This window comes from Pyrus communis, chromosome 2 (assembly GCF_963583255.1).
Source record: "Pyrus communis chromosome 2, drPyrComm1.1, whole genome shotgun sequence".
NCBI classification, from domain to species: domain Eukaryota; kingdom Viridiplantae; phylum Streptophyta; class Magnoliopsida; order Rosales; family Rosaceae; genus Pyrus; species Pyrus communis.
This window is the reverse complement of record NC_084804.1, coordinates 32,983,884-33,005,494: the sequence shown is the minus strand read 5'-3', so window position 1 is coordinate 33,005,494 and position 21,611 is coordinate 32,983,884. Positions and strand designations below refer to the sequence as shown.

The window sequence follows — 21,611 nt, the reverse complement described above, 5'->3', positions numbered from 1 at the left end:
TTAGGAAGGAATAAACCTCAACATCATCATTCTATTTTATCAATTTCGTTTTTATAATCTGTTTTAATTAGAATCTGTGCATTTAGTTTAAATTCATCCAAAACCAATCCCCCATTTATTTTAAAGTGTTAGATTAGTTAGAAATACATTTAGTTTGTGTTTCTAAGCGTTTTGATTCATTTTGTTTCCCAAATTCGTCCAAAGTACTCAAGGTGCTCAAAACTGCCCAGAAAGTGTTTTTAAGGCAGTTTCGAGTGCTTTGGGTACTGTTTGAGTCTTTTGGTTTATTTTAGTGTTTTAAAGTTTAGTTTTGCAATATTTGAGTCTAGTATAGTAATTTATTTTGTGTTTTTACGTTTTTGAGTCAAATCCAAGTGATTAACAATCCCTCATAATCCCCGGTCCAGAACGATCCCTACTTACAAACTTACTACAATTGACAAAAAGAGGATTTAATTTGTGCGCGTATAATTCTCGCAACATCCAATTCGGCCAGAAAATGCCTGAAAACACCCTTGATCCGTCGGAAACCCTAGAAGTGGATATACTTCGATTTGCCTTCTCTGTTACTCTGCCATCTCCAAACTGGGTTAGGGTTTGTTCTTGGCCTCAAGAGAAGTCAAACCATGGTGGTGGTCGACGATGGTGGTGGTAGAAACGCCGATCACCACCGTGCACCCACGAAACCCATTGGTGCATTTTTACCCACACCCGAGGCTAATTTCCATCGATTTTTGGGTGTAAATGGGAGAGGGAGGATCAGGGAATGTTTTCCAGGTGGTAGCTTGAAGAAACTCGTCGGAAAACTGACGGAAAATCGTCGGAAAACTCACGAGAATCCAGCTAAATCAGGTCTGGTAGTCGGGTCTAGGGTAATCCGAAGCTTTTCTTCTTTCTCATCTCTCTCATTTCTCTCTTCTCCTATTGGTCCACTCTCGTCCTTTTTTTTTTCCTGATTGGGTAGCTCCCCCGCCTTTCTCTCCTATTCTTTCCATCACAACCATACACGTGGCACCAAATTGATGTTCCAACAAAATCTAGAGCCTTCTAGATTTATGGTCAAATGACCATTTTGCGCTCAACTTCGTTCGTTAATCTCTTTTGTTATACCTCCAAATTAGACTATGTGTGCACCCATGCGTCCGTAATGCTAAGTACGCCAAGAATACGCTAAGGAAATGGACGATAAGATGGTTAACAAAAGTCAACACATTTACCTTGAAAGGGCATTTTTGTAATTTCACATTTAAAAAAAATTATAAAAACCGTAATATTTGGGGACATGTCATTACACTTGATTTCAGTCCAAACAAAGCTTATTTGTGATCGGTTGAGGACTGTAAAGAATCAAAGCAACACTAGTTACCGGAGCTACGTCTTCAATTGTAAAACACTAGTACATGCCCACACACAAAAGTGTGTGAATTATTAATTTTTTTTTTTTTTTTAAATTGAAGGAAAGAGGAAGAGAGTGAAAGAGAATATGGAGGTGGAGAGAGAAGTTTATTTTTTATTTTTTACTTTTTTTCATAATTAGAAATGTTAGAATCACCTGTAAGTAATGCTTAAATAAAAACAGAAAAATTTTGTTTTGTGAAATTACGTTACTGCCCTTAACTTTTTGTTGTGATAGAAGACTAAATGATATTTTCACCCTCTTTTGGTTGACAAAAAAAGTTCTATTAACAAATAGTTTAGATAATAGCTACGAAGAAACATATAAAACAAAACACCAACTTTCCTTCAAATAGCAACACATTAGTTTACGTTTACTTTAAGATTAAACTTACAATTGAAAGTGGTGGGTTGTCATGGTAAATAGGGTCTTGATTGACGTCATCCGGATCGGATGAGGATTCTCTTTGGATTCTCTTTGTGGGGATTCTAGGGATCATCACATCATGGCTGTTTATCGTACATCATGCGAGCAGTTTTCGTTAAGCACTATTTATATTTAATTTTAAACAATAAAATTTAAAATAAAGTATAACCGCATGATATACGATAAATGACTAGGACGTCAGGATCCCCACAATTTGGATTCGGTTGGGATCCAAATCCGTCCGGATCCACACCTTTATTCTCCTTAGTCTAACTTGTAGTATTAATATCACTGTAATAATACAAAACCTAAAAAAATCATATGACAACATATGGCACTGCAAATCTAGTAGTATATTCTTAGCCCTTGTGAGTTCGATATCTTATTATGATTGATTGATTATGTAATTTAGCCTAAATGCCCTGCCCCAAATGGCCTACCAATTGTGTGACAAACAATGTGGGTAATGAATAACATTCACAGAGAAAAATCATTAATTTTGACAGATATGTTCATATCCAATTTATATATTCAATATCTTAAATAAAAATAAAATACATTAATTTAATTTCCTAACGAGTTACTAACGAGTACATTTGTTATAAACTTTGACCCTTTAAGGCTCGACCTAAATGCTCAATTTTCTCACGTGTTCGTGTCATGTTATTGGATAGTGCAAGATTTTGCCAAGTCTAATTGTGTTAGTCGCACTTAAATATAACTAGACGTGTATATTGGGCTTTAAAAGTGCGAAAATCCCTTGGTAACACTGCATTGGATCGGCACATCGTCAATTTGGTCATTAGCACAATGGAGTAAGCCGAAAATATTGGGCTTTAGGTCCGAACTTGAGAAAATGATGTGTATTCAATTGAGATTTTAAGAAATTTTAATTATTTTAATGAATATAAGAGTATTCAATCAGAATTTTAAATGAATCTCTGAATTCAATGTGTATTCAATCAGAATTTTAAGATAATTTATTAAAATCCTTAGAAATCGGATGTATTCAATTAGAATTTTAAAGAAATTTATAACATTTCAGATATATTCAATTAGAATTTGAATTTAAACAATTTGAAAAAGTTGAGGAAATTAGAGAAATTTTATAGTGTAATTTAAGTATTCACAAATTTCAACTATTCCCATAAAATTTCGAAAGAATTAAATCAAAATTTTACATAAAATATCTATAAATCAGTTAAGCCTATAAAAATCCTTAAATTTATAAACCCATTAAAATCTCTCGTCTTCTCAATTAAATACCCCCTAAATCTCATCTGATTCTCCTTCGTCTCAAAGCTGTCCCCCGTTCCGCCTCTTCTGAACCCAGAAAAACTTTAGCCTTCCGACGACGCCGACGCCGACTGCCGTAATCTAAGGGGTTCAGCAGCTAATAGGTATGCCTAAGACTTCATACTGGTCGCGATAATCTCCAGTTGCTTACTCTCTCTCTCTCTACATATAAAACAGATGTTTACATGCATAAAGAAACAAACATGCCTATGTTCATTTGCTGGATTTTTAGTGCTCAGTGAGATTGAATAAAATTTGGGTCCATCAAAATTTTAAAATTTTATAATATTTTCTGGGTTTTTGATTTCATTTTCCAATTTTTTGTATTGGAATGTGGATGTTGCTTGGATATGGTTTGAAATGTGAATTTAATAATTGAAGATTGTAGACTAAAACAACGAGAATGAGGAATTAAAAGTAGCTTAATTCGATAATATTAAGACGAAATAATTAGTGGGTTTTGGTGTTTTCAGGAGCAGATATTCAAATGGAAGCCAAATTTTTTCGATTTCTTAAGATTGTGGGTGTGGGATACAAGGCCCGAGCGGAAGCCGAAGGACGCATGTTGTATCTGAAGTTGGGTTACAGTCATGAGGTAGAATTGACCGTTCCTCCTGCGGTTCGTGTTTTCTGCTTCAAGAACAACGTAGTTTGCTGCACCGGAATTGATAAAGATAGGGTGCACCAGTTTGCTGCTGCTGTTCGTAGTTGTAAGCCACCTGAAGTCTACAAGGGCAAGGGTATAATGTACGTCGATGAAGTTATCAAGAAAAAGCAAGGAAAGAAATCTAAGTGATTGGATGTCTCAAAGCTTATCTGTGGCTGGAAATTGGTAATCTTCTTTTTTGAGCTGGGATTTGCATTTGAGGATTATATTGTGTTTATCCTTGCAGCTTTTTTTAGTGATCGAAAACAAGTGTTATGATTCTTGCTTTAGTGTCTTATTTTATGGGCTCACATACATTGAATGTTTCATTTTCTTATCAAATGGAAAAGTAGAACTTATTACATTGAACTGGCTATGGATTTTAGGCTCCGGTTGATACCTGTACCGGTATCAAAAGCTAAACGCAGTGCAAATTTTTGGTGTTTGTTGCTTTGTGATTATTTGTTAACATGGTGTTGTGCAGTGGATCCCATAGAATTGCTATTACAGTTCGCGATATTACATTGCTGGCGCTGAAGAGTTACTCTGCTGCCAGGGAGTGGTTGTGAGCCCTAGCGACTGTCATCCAAGTCACTAGTGACTTGCACTGCTAAGGCTGGAGCCTGAATACCCTTCATCTCACCCCTCCCGCCCCACTCCCACTACATTTTGGTTACATGGTGGAAAAAGCCGAGCCCTTTCATTATTATATATTTATTTTTTCATTCTTTGCTACTTAAATTGACTGATTGTTTTGATGATTCTGCGTGTTGTCCTAATGTCTTGTTTTATAGGAAATGAATTTACGGGATGGCGATGTTTGATTTTTTTTTTGTGTTTGTCCTTGTGGATTTTGTGGTTGCCACAAAATGGTAGGAGTTATAGCGATAGAGTGAGAGTTATAGCGTCCTAATGTCTTGTTTTATAGGAAATGAATTTACGGGATGGCGATGTTTGATTTTTTTTTTTGTTTTTGGTTTTTTTTTTGTGTTTGTCCTTGTGGATTTTGTGGTTGCCACAAAATGGTAGGAATGATAGCGATAGAGTGAGAGTTATAGCGTCCAGTCGAATCCAATCATGGGCAACAAACGCAATCGGGAATGCTAATCCAGTTTAAGACTCGTAACAAACCCGCCCAGTGCGTATCCGTCGAAGTGCGTCAGTTGAATACATCAACCAAGTAATTTAACATGACTACATAAAAATTACATAAAAGAGATGAACAAGTAAATCATAGTGATCTTGTCCTTGTAAGTAAACATTTGGATTGGGAGGAGTCATTGATGACATTTGGAGTCAAAGCGTTTTAGAATCCTATTGACTACACTTGGATTTTAAAGTCTATTACGATGCTATCAAATCCTAATTTGACTTCCTGAATATGAATCTAGCCTTATTGCATTTATTGAGAAATAACAACAGTAATTCAAGACAAAATCCTTTTCAAAACTCTCTGAACTTTACAGATTTCATGTAGGTAGTTAGCATATAACAATCAGAACTTTGCTCAAAATGTCAACCATGCAAATCAATCCATCACATACCAATTTATTTTACCGTGTCCACAGTTTATTCTTACAGTACAACAAAATGACGTTTACATGAGAATGTAAACTGTAAAAGTACTATCCAAAGCAATGACAAATGGTACCAGCCTGCGTTAATCTATATTGTTACATAAAACAGTAGTTTAGCAGCAAGAAGAGATTAACAAGAACATTTTAGACCAAGGGCTACAACACATCACTCGACAAACTTATGACTGTTTCCTTTTGCGTTCAAGATAAAAATAGTTGGACTGAAATTTCAAGATCGCCCAAACAAAATGACGGAAACCAATCTCAGGCCAGAGCACCGAGGGAGAGTACAAATAACAAAATGCACTCTGCCACAAAAGAAAATTGCTCAACCGGGTCTCACCTGAAGTACGGATTAAAACATCAGGGTCTGGTGCAACCGCCATATGCATATGTTTTTCAATATCTGTCAATTTTACAATCTTCACCCTTTCATCCTCTTCATTGCCTCCAAGTTTAATTAGACCATACCCAGCTCCACTTGCATTCATCGCGCTAATCTCGTACAGTTTTTCTTCACAGGATTCTTGAACAGCATGCACAATCTCATCAGTGGAAGTGTAGGCAATACATATTGACAGCACTCCTCGGGAGTTATTGGCCGTGGCTGCCATAGCCCTCTCTGCTGCCGACCTGACAGGTTCACTCAAGAGCTTTAGGTTCCCAATAAAATGTACCCTAACTCCATACCGATTCACTATGCTTTCTTCTTTGATTAACCCTTCGATCTTCTCCTGCATGAGGTCCATCAAGGATTGAACTTCTTCAGGATTCCTTTTGAAATTATCAATACTAAACGCGTATACCGTTACATATGTCACACCCAACTCATAACAATACTTGAGCATGGACATCAAAGCCAAAAACCCAACCCTGTGTCCATCCCCATCCATCATCTTCCGCTTTTTAGCAAATCTTCTGTTTCCATCCATGATGAAGGCAATGTGACGTGGTATGGGACGAATAGATATTACAAGAAAGAGACATCTCCTCAAAAAACTAACTATGCTCCAAAACAAGCGGGTTGCTATATTGCCACTGGTTTTCTCCATCCTAGAGCCCCGTACAACTGTCGAGTTCTCTGATAAAACCGATACGACCTGTTAGTTAATAAACAAAATTTATCCCAAACTCCTGAATCTACAGCAACATCGCCCAAAAATCATGCTCCCCTCCCCTTCTTATAAAACAAATTTAATGCCCGAAACTTCAAATGTAATAGAGCTTATTAAACGTCAAAAACGCAAAAGATTCATGAACCATCAGCCATAGAATGCATAATGATCAAGTCTGTATTTTTCCACATCAAACTGAACCCAGCTATTCCCACTGTCAGGCATTTCATCAAACACATCCAGTGCTTCAAAAGAACGAGAAATTTTCTCAGTGCCCGGCAGTTTCAAGTGGGTGCTCCACGTGTCATTATATAAGCGGAGGGACATGAAAAAAAATTTACCATTTCCTCCACTTTGTAGTATGATATGTGAAGTACCACTTGAATACACCGCACTTGGAAAAATCTCTCAGAAGGAGAACCTTTTCGACAAACCATGAGAAATGAAGCACACAGAACAACACTGTTACTGCATCAGAGGGTGTTCTACAAAAACCCATTTCCCAGCAGAACTCAAACGAACATTTGAGCTCACAAAACGCAACTTGCGCACTGTTTCTTAACGAAATGATAAAAAGGAACAAACTTGGATTCCATGAACAACTAAACAAATTTGAGGATTAAAAACATAAGAAAATATGTATAATTACGGTACAGAAGACGAGAGAAATCAGAAAGTACCTGGGTGGGTCGTGGCTAATTAAATTCTACAGAAAATTAGGGTTTGTGCAACGGCAACAATCAATCTGAAAATCCCAATAGAGCTTATGTAATAAGCGACTCGCAAAAACCCAAAGCTCTGCTGCTCTCAATCAAAATGCCGCTGCATTCAAAGAGCTGAGAACTAGATTAAATTCAAATTTGCCCCCTTAAATTTTGTTTTGTCCTACTTTGGTCTCTCAACTTTGTTTTCGTCCCAAACCGATCCGATTCAAAATTTCTCAAAACGTAGTACTATAAAAAAAAAAAAAAACAATCCATATTCTTATTTGATCATGTTCATTGTTATATTTAGATATATTTTATTTCTTATTTGTATATTATTTAAGGATATCCTATCCATATACCTTTTTTTAGTTCTCACATACTTCTTGTTAATTTTTATCCGTTGATTTTCTTCAATTTATCCGATCCGATGGTAAAAAACTAAAAAAATGTGAAAGAAGTAAAAAATAATGTGTGGATATCACATCCTTATGTTATGTTATTATAGCATGCATTGCACTTCCGCAAATTCCAAGAATAAAAAGAAGCAGCTAATCAAGAATGCAATGCTTAATAATCTGCAAAATCACAAAATTAATACTATGACCAAAATGGTGATTAAGCAATCAGATTTAATGTGATTAAGCTCTAATTTCTGATTAAAAGCAGCATAAAAGAATCGAAAACACGAAATAGGAAGTAACATTGTCAAATTGCGAGAGATTGGAAAATCCCAGAACCTAGAAACACCCACTCCATTGAACCCAAATCATAAACTTTTTCTTTTCGATTTTCTCGGAAACCAAACAGAAGATTGGAAAATCAGAGGGAGAGAGAGAGAAAGTTACCGGTGAAGAATCAAATGCAGAGTAGGGCGGCGATTTCCCAGTGAAAGGTAAGACTTCAAAGACGATTTCGCTACTGCCGTCTCTCTTTGAAGCTGGAATCACATACAAAAATATCTACGTAGTACCTTCAGTTTTTTACTTTATTTATTAAAAATCAGAAAGTACCTGGGTGGGTCGTGGCTAATTAAATTCTACAGAAAATTAGGGTTTGTGCAACGGCAACAATCAATCTGAAAATCCCAATAGAGCCTATGTAATAAGCGACTCGCCAAAACCCAAAGCTCTGCTGCTCTCAATCAAAATGCCGCTGCATTCAAAGAGCTGAGAACTAGATTAAATTCAAATTTGCCCCCTTAAATTTTGTTTTGTCCTACTTTGGTCTCTCAACTTTGTTTTCGTCCCAAACCGATCCGATTCAAAATTTCTCAAAACGTAGTACTATAAAACAAAAAAAAAAAAAAAACAATCCATATTCTTATTTGATCATGTTCATTGTTATATTTAGATACATTTTATTTCTTATTTGTATATTATTTAAGGATATCCTATCCATATACATTTTTTTACTTCTCACATACTTCTTGTTAATTTTTATCCGTTGATCTTCTTCAATTTATCCGATCCGATGATAAAAAACTAAAAAGGTGTGAAAGAAGTAAAAAATAATGTGTGAATATCACATCCTTACTTATGTTATGTTATGATAGCATGCATTGCACTTCCGCAAATTCCAAGAATAAAAAGAAGCAGCTAATCAAGAATGCAATGCTTAATAATCTGCAAAATCACAAAATTAATACTATGACCAAAATGGTGATTAAGCAATCAGATTTAATGTGATTAAGCTCTAATTTCTGATTAAAAACAGCATAAAAGAATCGAAAACACGAAATAGGAAGTAACATTGTCAACTTGCGAGAGATTGGAAAATCCCAGAACCTAGAAACACCCACTCCATTGAACCCAAATCATAAACTTTTTCTTTTCGATTTTCTCGGAAACCAAACAGAAGATTGGAAAATCAGAGGGAGAGAGAGAGAAAGTTACCGGTGAAGAATCAAATGCAGAGTAGGGCGGCGATTTCCCAGTGAAAGGTAAGACTTCAAAGACGATTTCGCTACTGCCGTCTCTCTTTGAAGCTGGAATCACATACAAAAATATCTACGTAGTACCTTCAGTTGTTTACTTTATTTATTAAATGGCCCCCGAAATTTGAGCCAAGTTTAATTTCTGTCCATGTAGTTTCAAATTTCAGAGACATTATTAGATGGTACAATATCACCACGTGGCACTGAGATAATACCCACCAACAAATACAAAACACGTGGCAAAGCTCACAAGTTTGACTTCCAGCTCATTTTCTCGGTCCTCCTCCTTGAATCGGATCCAGAGGGAGTTCCGATCCGAGTTGTGCCGTCCTAGATCTCCTGGAATTGGCTCTGAAGCATATTCGAACGAAACCCATCTTGTTAGGTACTCAAGCCCAAGGAAAGAGTTCAACATAAAAGACTAGTCCAATAGATGGGAGAATCTCTACACATCCATAAATATAATCGATGTGGGATCATAATATTATAACACCTTTCGGAAGCCGACACCCACAACGGCCTTTAGGGCTGGTTTGGTATTGCTGTGCTTTGAAAAAAAGCTGATTCTGCTGTGCTGTGAGAATAAGCAGCTGTGAAATAAAGCAGCAGAGTGTTTGGTAAACTTTTTTGTAAAAGTGCTTTTGAAAAAAAAAAAAGCAGTATTAGAGTGTTTGGTAAACTTTTATGTAAAACAGATGTGAAAAAAAGCCGGTTTTTCAAAGCTGGGTTTTGCAGCTTCTTGTTTTTGGCTTTTTTTCACCCAAAACTGTGAAAAAAAGCTGAAGCTGAGTGTTTACCAAACACAAAAACAGCTTCCAGCTTTTTTTGATAGCAGCTTTTTTCAGAATCACCTCAGTACCAAACCAGGTTTTACTCTGGTGGCTTTCACTCTTAATGGTGGTACACCCTTTGGTTGTCCCGTTAAGGTAGCCATTTCCAGGTTGCCCTCTTCGCAGCATCGGGAACCTAGATTATGGTACCAATGTTAGGTACTTAAGCTCATGGAAGAGTTGAACCAAAAGATTAGTCCAATAAGTGAGAGGACCCCTAAAACTTAAGAACCACTACACCCCCATAAGTGTAGTCGATGTGGATCATAACACATCTTCTCCAAAAGACCATTCAATTGCAGCAAGGAACGATCAAACTGATTCATCTCCGATTGTTTGAAACCAGAAACCATCTTCGCCATTGTTGATCAAGTTTGCTTCTTCTTTTAAAGATTAAAAATGAAATGAAATTTAAAAAAAGACCCCAAAAATTAAGGATCAAAATGTTACGAACGCGATTCGGTGAAACATGGACAAAAAAGAGAAAACCATGATGTGCCTAGCGTGTTCAGTGATCAAAGAAGGTGCATTTTTCAATTTCTGAAAAAACAAAACCCTAAAAACAAAGCACGTGAGATTACTGAAAGAGAATGAAGGGCCGCCATTGCTGATGAAATGAAGAAATCGCACACCTTTGAGTTGGAATTTCTCAACTTTGAACTTGATATTGACGGCTATGGAGGAAGGAGGGCGCAAAGCTTGACGCTTTAGCTGCTGGTTCTTCTTCTGGAAGCCAAAGATGTGAGCTTTGCTACGTGTCATGATTTGTTGATGGGAATTACTAGCTGTCAATGCCACGATGATATACTACTATCTAATAATTTCTCCAAATTTCAATGTGATTGCTTAATTACAAATTTCTTTCACAAATTGGTGTGCGACATTTAGAAAACTCACATTTTTAATTGCTAATTTCATAAATAAATTGAATGAATTCAATGTTATCTTTGCGCTGCAATTAAATTTGCAGTGCTAAATTTCACTTTGGTCTTTTTAGTTACTCTGAGTTTCACATTAGTCCCTAGTGTTTAAATTGTCGCTTCGGATTTTGGTTTGGTTTCCCTCGATTTTGGTGAACTCGGTTTTCTTCGGGGTTTTTTTTGCCTCGGTTTAGTTCGGTTTTTGGGTTCTTCAGGTTTTTTTTTTCTTTCCGCCCTACTAAAAATGGATACTTCAAAGACATAACTATTAAAAATTGCTAAGTTAATGAAAGGTCTTAGGTTGAATGTCATGAATGAAGAGTTTGATATGGTTTGTATTAAAAAAAAAAAAATTGAGAGTTGAGTAAGAAAGTTGAAAGAAGATCAGTTCAGGGAGTATAGCTTCTCGAACCACAACAAATAATCCAGTGATAAGGGCATGAATTATAGCTTCCAAAATACATAAAACAGATGGGTTCCGAGTTTGAGGCTCCAAGCTGGTGAGTCTACTTGAAGTGGTCAGGGGGAGACTGAAATGCCTTTGTGACCTCTGAAAAAAGTAGATAACCGTGACTTCCCCTTTTTGTTTTGTGTAAAAAAAAAAAAAAAAAAAAAAAAAAAAGAAAGAAAAAAAAAAGGAGCGTAGGATCTAGGTCCGGGCTGCATTTGGGCAGAGGATTTTTGAAGCCCATCCTCATCTGGGCCGGGCCAGAAAAACCCGATTGAGTTATGCCTGAAAAATAAAATAAAAAATAAAATGAAAATTTTATGTTTGGCAGCGAATTCAAAAATATAAACCCCATAAACCCCGATCATGGAGAACAAACAAGTACACTGAACTCGCCCGGAGCAGCTCTCTTCTTCTGGTTGGCTCTTCCACTTCCGCCCTCCCATCAGCGCAATCGCCGCCGATTCTCCCCGTCCAATCTGCTGTCGCCAGTTGTATGTTTCTCTCTCTTCGTTCGCTGTTTCAGTCGACCTCAACATTTTCGTTTTCTTTTTAGGTTTTGATCATCTTTTTTTTTTTTTTCCATCCTCCGGCGAAATCCTAATGATCGCCGCCGTTTAATTTTCTGATCACGTTCTCTCGCTCTATACTCTATATAAATGTTTTGCTTTTTCCTCGATTTAGGGTTTTTTTCTCTCTGTTCAAATTTCGCTCTCCCTTACTAGAGTATTTGGTAAAATTTGGATGTGAATGTGGAAAGATGATAAAAAGGGATCAACGTACATTGATTTCCATCTAATTGTCTTTATTTGGCGACTAGAATTCTGTTCGGTTTTATTCTTGTCCGGCTTTTGTGATTGTTTCAATTCAACGATCTGGGTTTTATTTTTTTTCTTTCGTATTTTTGTTTTATTTTTTGTCTAAAATTATCGTCTCTAGTTTGCATTTAGGGTTGTTATTTTGAATGTGAAATATGTTGCTTTGATCTGCTCAATTTGAATAAGTGCATTGCCCTATTTATGTTTTGCAGATATCAAGTTCTGATTTATTTATTTATTTATTTTTTGGGTATTTGCTGCTTAATCTGAGTATGTATGTCTAATAATGTTGGATAACAGGAGTGCAGCCAATGTCTTTTGATCTCAACAACAAGCATCCATCAATTATTCGATTGTTTTGTTTTATGAACCGAGGTAGCCTCTGGTGTTTGTGGAGGATCTTGTTCCGTCATTGGACTTGAGGAGACGTGCTGGTTGGTTTTAAAAGACTATACTTTATTTTTCTTCGCATCTTGTGAGGAATTTCCACATTGGGATTTTAAGGTTATTGTTAGATAGTTGAGACGTGTATATTGTGAATGGGGAAAGGGAAATCATTGTTGCCTCCTGGTTTTCGGTTTTCTCCAACTGATGTAGAGCTTGTACAATATTATTTGAAGAGGAAAGTTATGGGGAAAAGACTCCGTTATAACTTCGTTGCAGAGGTCGACATTCATAAGTACGCTCCTTGGGATCTTCCAGGTAATATGTCATTCTAACTTATTTTCTTTCTTGTCTTTATTTTATATACCTTGTTATTGTAATTAGCCTTGGGTTTCCTGCTTTGTAATATGTTTCTGACTGTGTTGTGCTTTTATTTTTCAGGCAAATCTAGTTGGCAAAGTGGAGATTTAAAATGGTACTTCTTTTGTCCAACAGAAAGGAAGTACCCAACTGGGGTTAGAACAAAACGTACTACTGAATGTGGTTACTGGAAAGCCACAGGAAATGACAGATCTGTTCTTTACAATGGTGAAGTTGCGGGCAAGATAAAAACATTGGTTTTTCATACAGGTCGAGCTCCAAAAGGAGATCGAACAGACTGGGTTATGCATGAGTATAGGCTTGAATCTAAGGACCTAGCTAATCGGGGTGTGCCTCAGGTAGATGATACTCTTCCTCTCATAATTTTGTATTCTTCCTTGGTTTCTGTAAAATTTGTTTGTCAATCTGCACTGAGTTTGTAATATACTTTCCTTTTGTAAAGATTTGTTATTCTTTAATGTTTCAGCTGATTAGAATTTTTTCATGCTTCTGAATCGAACTGTTACTTTGTACAATTTCTTATACTGCTTTGGATGGCTAGTTGGTGTTGATTACTTTTTCTGTCTTTCTCATATTGCAGGAATCGTATGTGCTCTGTACCATTTTTCAAAAAGAAGGGCCAGGGCCGAGAAATGGTGCACAATATGGTGCGCCCCTTATGGAGGAAGACTGGAGTGATGATGAGGCTGAAAATTGTTCAGAAGCAGTCCCACATGCAAATATGCCTGTACCAAACCTTGTTCTGCCGAGTGACTACAATAGTTCCATCACTACTAGCACGTACACCCATGATGGTATACGCATAGGTCCTTCATCTGAATCGTGTATATCAGATATTGTACCACTTTCTTGCAATGTTTCCCAACTGGTTTCCAGTAATCATGCTACAGTGGAGGAGCCTCATACTTCTGAGGATGATATCCTGTCAATGTTGGCTTGCTTCTCAGAAGAAAGCCCTTCATTATTTGAAGAAAACGAAAAAAATGAGGTGTGTAATACGCCCTTCTCTCTTTTCTGCATGTAGTTTATAGCATTCATGATTTAATAGTAAGTGGAACCACCAATCATGAAATGAATTTACATTTTCTGAGTGGTGGAATCGTCACTACTATAAAATTGAGAAATGTTTATGTTGTGACATTATGCTCATGCTATAGCTTTCCAATGCATATGTGATAATGTGGCAAGATAGAGTTAGGTTAGATTTTGTTGAATTCAAGGAGTTAGCGTCTATATTTTCTGTGACTGAAGTTCTATCACTGATGTCATAGAGGTTGTTGAAAGATACAAATTAGCCTTTGTGTGGAAGCAGGGACTATATAATCATTGTTAATAATTATAATACCAATGTTATTTCTTGAAGCTAGAATTTAAAATTGGATGGCGTGACTGTCCAAGTTTATAAATAGATGGCGTACCTTGAGAAGTTGATGGTTTTGAATGTCGTTTTTGATAATTTCATTATATACTAGAGCATCTTGAATATCTTATGCATCTATATCTGTTTATAGAACAAAATTAAATCCGTAAGTACATTAGTACAAATAAACTATCTTGCAAGTGTTCTTTGAACTTCTAAAGTATGTTAATGTGTAGAACTTCTTCATTATTTGCAGGAGCTTGGTAATGTCATTCCTATTGGAAATGCTAGTGCAACGCCTCATCTCGTTATTAATTATACGTATGACAATTTAGGAGATTTGGGCAAGGCAGCAAGAGTCGGTGAAGAAGGATGTAGTTTCTCCAGTTTGCCAAATTCTGTCTCTGCTCCGGGTCAAATCCCACTAGGTGACGATGAGCAATATTTGGAGCTGGATGATCTTGGCGAACCATTGAATTACCGTGATTCTACATACACTCAGCCTCCTTCTATGTTCGGTCAGCCTCATGCTTCGCTGGGAGAGACATCTTTTCAGGGTGAAGACCAGTTGAACGTGTTTGATAACGTGAACTTCTGAAGTTATTACTGCACTCTGGTCTTTCAAACCAAACTTGTTAAAACGGTTTCGCTAACTTTCAGAAGTTCACCTTTTCAAACACAAACTGTGAGTTAATTCTGCACTTTCTTTTTCGTTGTTACGACAGAGCAGTAGTAAATCCTAATTCACTAGTAAGGTGTTGGATTTGAATCGCGTCACCATGTTATACTAAAATTGTGACATTGTATGACCAATGATTGCTTAGTAATTTAACTTGTTATAACTAATTCACTTGTGCTATAACAAGTGAATTACGACATACGAATTGTTGTTTCCTATATTATAATGTATGGATTAATAACACGATGTGCAAGTGTGACCGAAACTCAAAAAGAACGATGTTGTGAGGTTAATGTAATTACGATAGACCTTGTCTATAAACTGATGTCAAATTTGACATCAGGTTTAGGCTACCTACCACCTCACAAGCTCCAACCGATTCTCTTCAGTCAATCCAAGAGTGACAATTGATGAAACTCAGGTGTTAACACTTTGTTATGTCGCACTTACTCCTTGTACTCTTCTTCTGTGTTTCACATTATTTAATCTGATTCTCATCAACTAGGTTGAAGGAGGGAGCTGTTAGTTTTTCTGAAGCAGTAAATACTTGGGAGGACGTTTGAATCCGCAAAAAAGAGTGTTGATAAGCTCACCTCATTTGCTTATTTCTCCAGCTACTTTATTATCTTACCCCCTTTTAAAAAAATTTAAAATGCAAAAATGTTTTTTTTTCGCCCACTTTATCACCAAAATGCCCTTTATATGACCCCATCTGAGCTTCCACTCACCGCCGGGGCCTTCTTTCCCGATTTTTATTCCACCTAAGTTCTAGAATTCGGTCACTTTGTAGATCTCTAACCAATTGCAGCTTTCCTTCCTTCCCTCTCCAACACAAACCACGCCCCACGCCCCCCTCCTCCAAGTCCCACACATTTCCAAAATTTCATCCTCATGATCCAATCCAAATCCGCAGCAACCCCAATTCCTTCTTATGGTCTTCCATTTCGTTTTTCAATTTTTAAAATAATTATTTCATTAATAAAATATTTTGAACAACTGTTATATATGATTAAACTAGAGGAATAGAAAATAAAGAAAATATTTATTTGGAGGAATTGAGATAGTTGCAGAGAAGTTCTTGTTTTTTCTTTTTTGCTTTGGTCCTTGGATGTTATTTTACAAGTCAGTATGGTGGGTTTATTAGCACTCTGCAAAAATTACCCTTGTTAAAACTCACAGTTTCTCTAACCTATTCCTATATTTATTGTTGAAAAGACCTCTTCCCTTTTTTTCCCTCCCCTTCACTCCTCTTCTATTTAAACGGTTACAGTTAAGCCATATCAACATATTATATTAATTTCATATAAAAAGAGAAAGACAAAATAGAGAATGTGAGAGAAGGGGAGGGAAGCGGATGAAAAGACGAGGAGAGAATCTTAGTCCATTTCTTTAACCTTTTTACTATACTTCTTTCACGTTTTTCTAAACTCAGTTGACGAAATGGGTAATAGAACATAATAGTATACGAAGTAAAGTGCCAGATTTGGAGCAACATAATGATAGCAGTGTAAACGCGATTTTTTTGATATATCTAGGAGCAGAGCAGCCACATGATCAAAGAGCGGATGTCCTCCATCATATGTGCTTTAAGTCTTATTTTTCGATTTTTGCAATTTAAATTTGTGTAACGTAAATTTCACTTGTCTAAAAGAACACATCATTTTCCTGCAAAGGATAAGACCAAGCGTAAGGTATGGAAAAAGGTAAAAAAGAAAAGAAAAGTTGGCTTTGGACCAACTAGATCGATAGATACTAGTAAGACAACTGGTTCTTAGCATAAGAAAATCAACAAAAAGCATAGAAAACTAAATCCCTCAACCTTGGAATGGAGACATGGAGAAATGACAAGGAGACTCTCTCAAAGTAAGATTCTTTATGAATTATCTGTCATCTCACAGTTTAACGTCAATTTTCGCATCAAAATTATAAAATATTATGCGAAAAACATGATGTGACAGTTTATAAAAAGGTGACAATTTATAAAGAGGCTCACTTTTAAAAGAGTCTCTCAATCTAGGAGAACAAAAATGTGCACATCATTCTATTGATGAAAACAAATTGTGTGCTCTGTTTACAAAGAACTATCAACCAACATTGTATGCCAGTTTTGCTTATTTGTCTTTGAGTATTTGTTTGTAGCCTTGGTGGAGCCCGTCACTTTTTCTTCTTTGCCTACGATTTTGCCTTTGAGATCGCTTTATATTCCTTTTTTTTGTATAACGAGATATACACTAAAAGTGATGTAATAAATTAGTATTGAACTTGTCATTAATGAGATTCAAACTTAAAATTTTACTTATAAGTGAAAAAAATATCATTAAATCATAATATTAAGTGTCATCCCTTCGTTAGCCTTTTGAAAAATAGTTTTGAATTTCGCAGATACGAAAAATGGATAAAAATGCGTTTGGCTTACTGTTTTGTGAAAATAAACGCCGAAAATAAAAAATGCAAAAAACAGTATTTATCCTAAATTTTGAAGAACCCCAACAAGGGTGCATATGCATGATTTTTCCTTTACTTTCAGTATTTATCCTAAGTTAGAGTTTTAATATAAATAAATAAAACCACCATCGTCACTATCCTTGCCACCACCACAACATTTTTCTATTGTCTCACCATAATCACCACACCATCATTATCTTTGACACAACCACCTTCCACCTGCAATTGTTGCTACCACCGTATCATCCACCGTCTCACCGTCACCACAACCAACACAAGCGCCACTGTCTCACCATGACAACTACCACTTACACTTCCACCACCACCATATTATCGACTGCCATCACTCTCGCCACTATAGTTATCACCACCTCTACCATCTCACTATTGCAGCCACCACTACCACCACCACCACATTCTCCACCTCATTATCCACACTATGGCCACCACCACCTCCACCATCTCCACCCCATTATCCTCGCTACTACCACCATTCCAACCATCATTGGTACCAACACCAATTTCGTCTCAACCACCATCTCTACTACTACCGCCACCATTACAACCAAACACAAATTTATATTGTTACCAGACGGACTCTTAGGCCTTTCACAGTGGTTTATTTGAGTGTGATACCTATAAAATTAGGCATCTTCAGTTTGATTTATATTACACCACTGCTATATTAGTGCAAGTTTAATAAAGTATGATTCTTATATGATTTCATTATATCGGTATCTTACTCGCTTTTTCTGGCCTACTGTGGAAGGCGTTATGGTTTTTTCTTACATGTCATAAATGTGAATCCCACTTTTGATGATGACTATCCTGTGATATAGAACCACTAAAAAATCACAACAAACATCCACATCAAACTCCTATAAAAAAGAAATTGTTATTAGCACTTATAAAAGTCGTCATATACTTTTTTTTTTTTTAAAGAGTAAATTACACTTTCATACCTCAGGTTTGAGATTTATTTCTATTCCTTACAACATCTTCAAAACATTTCACTTTCATACCTCACGTACTATTTTATTTCAAAATAATACCTCCGTTACATTTTCCATCCATTGGTTTATTAAATGCTGATGTGGCATTAGTAGACCCTGTTACACGTCAGCCCACTCCTCCAAAACTTGCACACATGGATATCCATCTGCCACATCATGCCAACTTAGCAAAAAGCGCCACATGGCCAAAAATTCAAATTTCAAAATTTCCCGCCTTTTTTTTAATTTATTATTATTTATAATTATGAACAATTGCATCAGATGCAATTCAAAATGCAAATTGAATTGAACCTGGTAATCAATGAATAGGCAAAAATGCATTCCAATATCCAAATAGGTAACTAAATTAGCAATATATTTCACAAGAGTCAATTGAAAATAACAAGCATGTTCCATATCTTGGCAACCAAAGCTATCATCTAGGAGTTCAACTGGAAATAACTATTCGGAACTCTAACAAGCTAGCATGTTCCCAAAAGGATATCTAGCCAGTAGCAAAATAACGGTTCATAATAAGCTACAAATCCAATTGGGAGCAAAATAACAGTTCCTAGCTGCTGCTAACATTCACAAAAAATTCCATCATCTAAAAACCCAGTTTGTTCTTGTATAGCAACACTTTTCACTTTCTTGGTTGCCTTGTCCTTCTCTTCTTCACTCCTCAATTTGTTTGAACCTCTGAATTACCTCTTCTAGCTGTACTATGCCTCCATCCAATATCCAAATCAACAACAATATAGGCCATAAGTTATCACAAAAGAATATCCACATCCAATACATACAAAAGAATCCCTAAGTTATCACAATGTAGGCCATAAATTCATTTACAAACCCTAACTAAATAAAACAAGTGAAACAGTGCTTCCTCTTCCTTGGTACACCACCTGGATTACCAGATGCTCCATGTGCAGAACTTGATGCCTAAAACAAATTAAAGGATTTCAAGATTAACAAAGTCTTAAATCAACTTAGAAATCATATAACTTTGTACAAGGTTACAAGGTTATATGTCACATCTTGTCTTGTAGGAAGATGCCTGTGATGGGTCCTGGTATTGTGACCTTTTTTTTTACAAATTCCACTTTTAAGGGTTTCTTGGCCTTTCCTTGAGAGTTGTTGTGGTCGTGGAATATCTCCACTTCTGTTAGTGGCTTCACTTTGTCTAGGATTAGCTTATTTCTCCATTTCTGCAGCCTCTTTGTTTATCTTCTTTTTGGGTCTTCCAGGTTGTCTAGTATATAGAGAAGGTTGGATAGGTGGATTTTCAGTGACCTCCCACATCGACATCCCATTCATATGCTGGATCAAGTGTCCATATATTTCCAAGTACATAACCTTGGAATAACAAATATCCACATAGTCTTCTAGCTTTTCCCTCTTGTAATTAATGGTAGCAATGGTATGGTTGCATGGAATACCAGTGAGGTCATATCTCCGACATGAACATGTAAGTTTAGTCAAGTCAACAACATATTGGTCACCTCCTTTAGCATCCACCTGGAATTTAGTCCCAACAGACCATTGAGTAATGCATCGACCACTCTCCATTTTTGCATCCTCTAACTTCTTCTTAATCTTGGGGCATAAATCTCCAGGTTGTCTCACCATAATGTCTTTTCTCATTTGAATCTTTCTCATCAACATGGTATAAATGATCTGAAGCATGGTTACAATTGGCTTGGACTTTGCCTTCACTATCACGGCATTGAAACTTTCACACAAGTTGTTTAGCAACATTTCACACTTGGTTTGCGTTTGAAAATGAGACCTACTCCAGTGATTGGCAGGTCTCTTCATGAGCCAATCATATGCATCTTCGTTCAACAATTTAAGTTCCTCCATGGCTCTTCTAAAGTGTGGAATTGTAGTGGTCTTGGCAACAGCCCATAAAGCATCCTTCAATGCCTTACCCTTAAACTGTTCTCTATAGTTTGTGTACAAATGGCGAACACAAAACCTGTGGTGACAATCGGGAAGAACCACCAAGAATGCAGGAATTAAACCCTTCTGCTTGTCACTAATGAATGTCCAACCATGCTGATCTACAATCCCAATATCCTCGGCCAAAATCTCCAAGAACCAAATCTAGGAATCTTTGTTCTCTATCTCGACAACTGCATAAGCTATCACTCAAGTTTCATCATTGGGATCTATCCTCACAACAACCAACAATTGACCCCCATGCTGAGACTTTAAATGGCAACCATCTAAACCAATCAAGGGTCTGCACCCATGCTTGAAACCTTCCTTGCATGCACCCAAACACACATACATCCTTTGAAACCTTCATTCATCCAACTTAATCTTCACTGTACTTCTTGGGTTTGTCTTATTAATTTCCTCAGCAAAATCCCGTAATCTTGTGTATTGATCAACATGCTTACCCTCAATAATCTTCATAGCAGCAGCCATAGCCCTATAGGCTTTCATCTTAAAGTAACCGTGATTCCATTCAGCTTCAATGGTGTCCATAAAAGACTCAACATGCCATGTTGGATTAAATTGGATCATTTCCAAGTATTGCTCAATAAGCCAAGATTGTTTCATATTCCTATTTATCCATAATCTACCACATGTGTGATGATCCAAAATCTTCTTTATCTGCATATTGTTTGAATTGCACATCTTCCTACACTTGACAAGCCACATACAACCTTCTTTACAAGCTGCATCAACCTTGAACTTCTTATTTCAGGGAAAATGGACATCCCCGTACCCATTTATCATAGAGTGCATAACTAATGCCTTTCTAAACTGTGCATCATCCCTAAATATTAACCCTAATGACAAGTATGGGTTCTTCATGTCAATCTTCTCATTTAACTCAGGATAACACTCATTGTTGTTACCATCACCGTCTTCATCTTCATGCACACTGTGAAGGCCATCTGAATTGTAATCCGGCTTACCAACAACATCTACATCAATCTTTTCTTCAAATCCTTCCCTTTGCTGCCGATATCCCTTTCCTGATTGAGGGTTATTTTGTTCCCTAATGCCAGCCAACACTCCATCCTCATGTGCATCCACATAATCATCTACAAACTTCATAAACTATAAGTGATCTTCATCAGCAGGAAATTCTTCTTCTATGAAGTCACTGTCATTCTCATCTTCTTTTTCACCCACATCAGCCACCATTTCATCAGGCACTTTTTCACCCATTACTCCATCACCTATTTCATCAGGCACTCCTTCAACAGTTTGAGTCACACATTGAGAAGGCACACTACATTC

The 21,611-nt window shown here is 36.6% G+C and overlaps 4 protein-coding genes across 9 annotated transcripts; 2 read left to right on the top strand and 2 right to left on the bottom strand.

Moving 5' to 3' along the window:
• Nucleotides 1-3,090: 3,090 nt before the first annotated feature.
• LOC137726975 (large ribosomal subunit protein uL6m-like) lies at nucleotides 3,091-4,588 on the top strand. 3 transcript variants are annotated; one of them, XM_068465923.1, is made up of 3 exons: nucleotides 3,091-3,222; nucleotides 3,592-3,950; nucleotides 4,249-4,588. In XM_068465923.1, exon 2 carries the CDS (start codon nucleotides 3,606-3,608, stop codon nucleotides 3,912-3,914), a length of 309 nt encoding a protein of 102 aa, XP_068322024.1. In that variant the 5' UTR covers nucleotides 3,091-3,222; nucleotides 3,592-3,605; the 3' UTR covers nucleotides 3,915-3,950; nucleotides 4,249-4,588. The 3 variants fall into 3 exon arrangements, with proteins under 3 accessions (XP_068322024.1, XP_068322023.1, XP_068322025.1); XM_068465922.1 differs by lacking the exon at nucleotides 4,249-4,588 and having other exon boundaries at nucleotides 3,592-4,088; XM_068465924.1 differs by lacking the exon at nucleotides 4,249-4,588 and having other exon boundaries at nucleotides 3,113-3,222; nucleotides 3,598-4,088.
• Nucleotides 4,589-5,279: 691 nt separating this feature from the next.
• LOC137726150 (dehydrodolichyl diphosphate synthase CPT3-like) lies at nucleotides 5,280-9,248 on the bottom strand. 4 transcript variants are annotated; one of them, XM_068465026.1, is made up of 4 exons: nucleotides 9,056-9,248; nucleotides 8,009-8,329; nucleotides 7,137-7,292; nucleotides 5,280-6,422 (listed from the first exon to the last, which is right to left on the bottom strand). In XM_068465026.1, exon 4 carries the CDS (start codon nucleotides 6,391-6,393, stop codon nucleotides 5,521-5,523), a length of 873 nt encoding a protein of 290 aa, XP_068321127.1. In that variant the 5' UTR covers nucleotides 6,394-6,422; nucleotides 7,137-7,292; nucleotides 8,009-8,329; nucleotides 9,056-9,248; the 3' UTR covers nucleotides 5,280-5,520. The 4 variants fall into 4 exon arrangements, with proteins under 4 accessions (XP_068321127.1, XP_068321130.1, XP_068321128.1 ...); XM_068465029.1 differs by having other exon boundaries at nucleotides 7,137-7,278; XM_068465027.1 differs by having other exon boundaries at nucleotides 8,009-8,315.
• Nucleotides 9,249-11,659: 2,411 nt separating this feature from the next.
• LOC137726421 (NAC domain-containing protein 82-like) lies at nucleotides 11,660-15,115 on the top strand. Its single transcript, XM_068465349.1, has 5 exons — nucleotides 11,660-11,788; nucleotides 12,413-12,814; nucleotides 12,938-13,215; nucleotides 13,458-13,865; nucleotides 14,494-15,115. The coding sequence occupies exons 2-5, from the start codon at nucleotides 12,652-12,654 to the stop codon at nucleotides 14,833-14,835; spliced, it is 1,191 nt and encodes a 396-aa protein (XP_068321450.1). The 5' UTR covers nucleotides 11,660-11,788; nucleotides 12,413-12,651; the 3' UTR covers nucleotides 14,836-15,115.
• A 4,432-nt stretch (nucleotides 15,116-19,547) lies between these two features.
• On the bottom strand, nucleotides 19,548-21,425 carry LOC137725077 (uncharacterized). The gene is made up of 2 exons (XM_068463681.1): nucleotides 21,091-21,425; nucleotides 19,548-20,331 (listed from the first exon to the last, which is right to left on the bottom strand). Exons 1-2 carry the CDS (start codon nucleotides 21,423-21,425, stop codon nucleotides 19,548-19,550), a joined length of 1,119 nt encoding a protein of 372 aa, XP_068319782.1.
• Nucleotides 21,426-21,611: the final 186 nt, after the last annotated feature.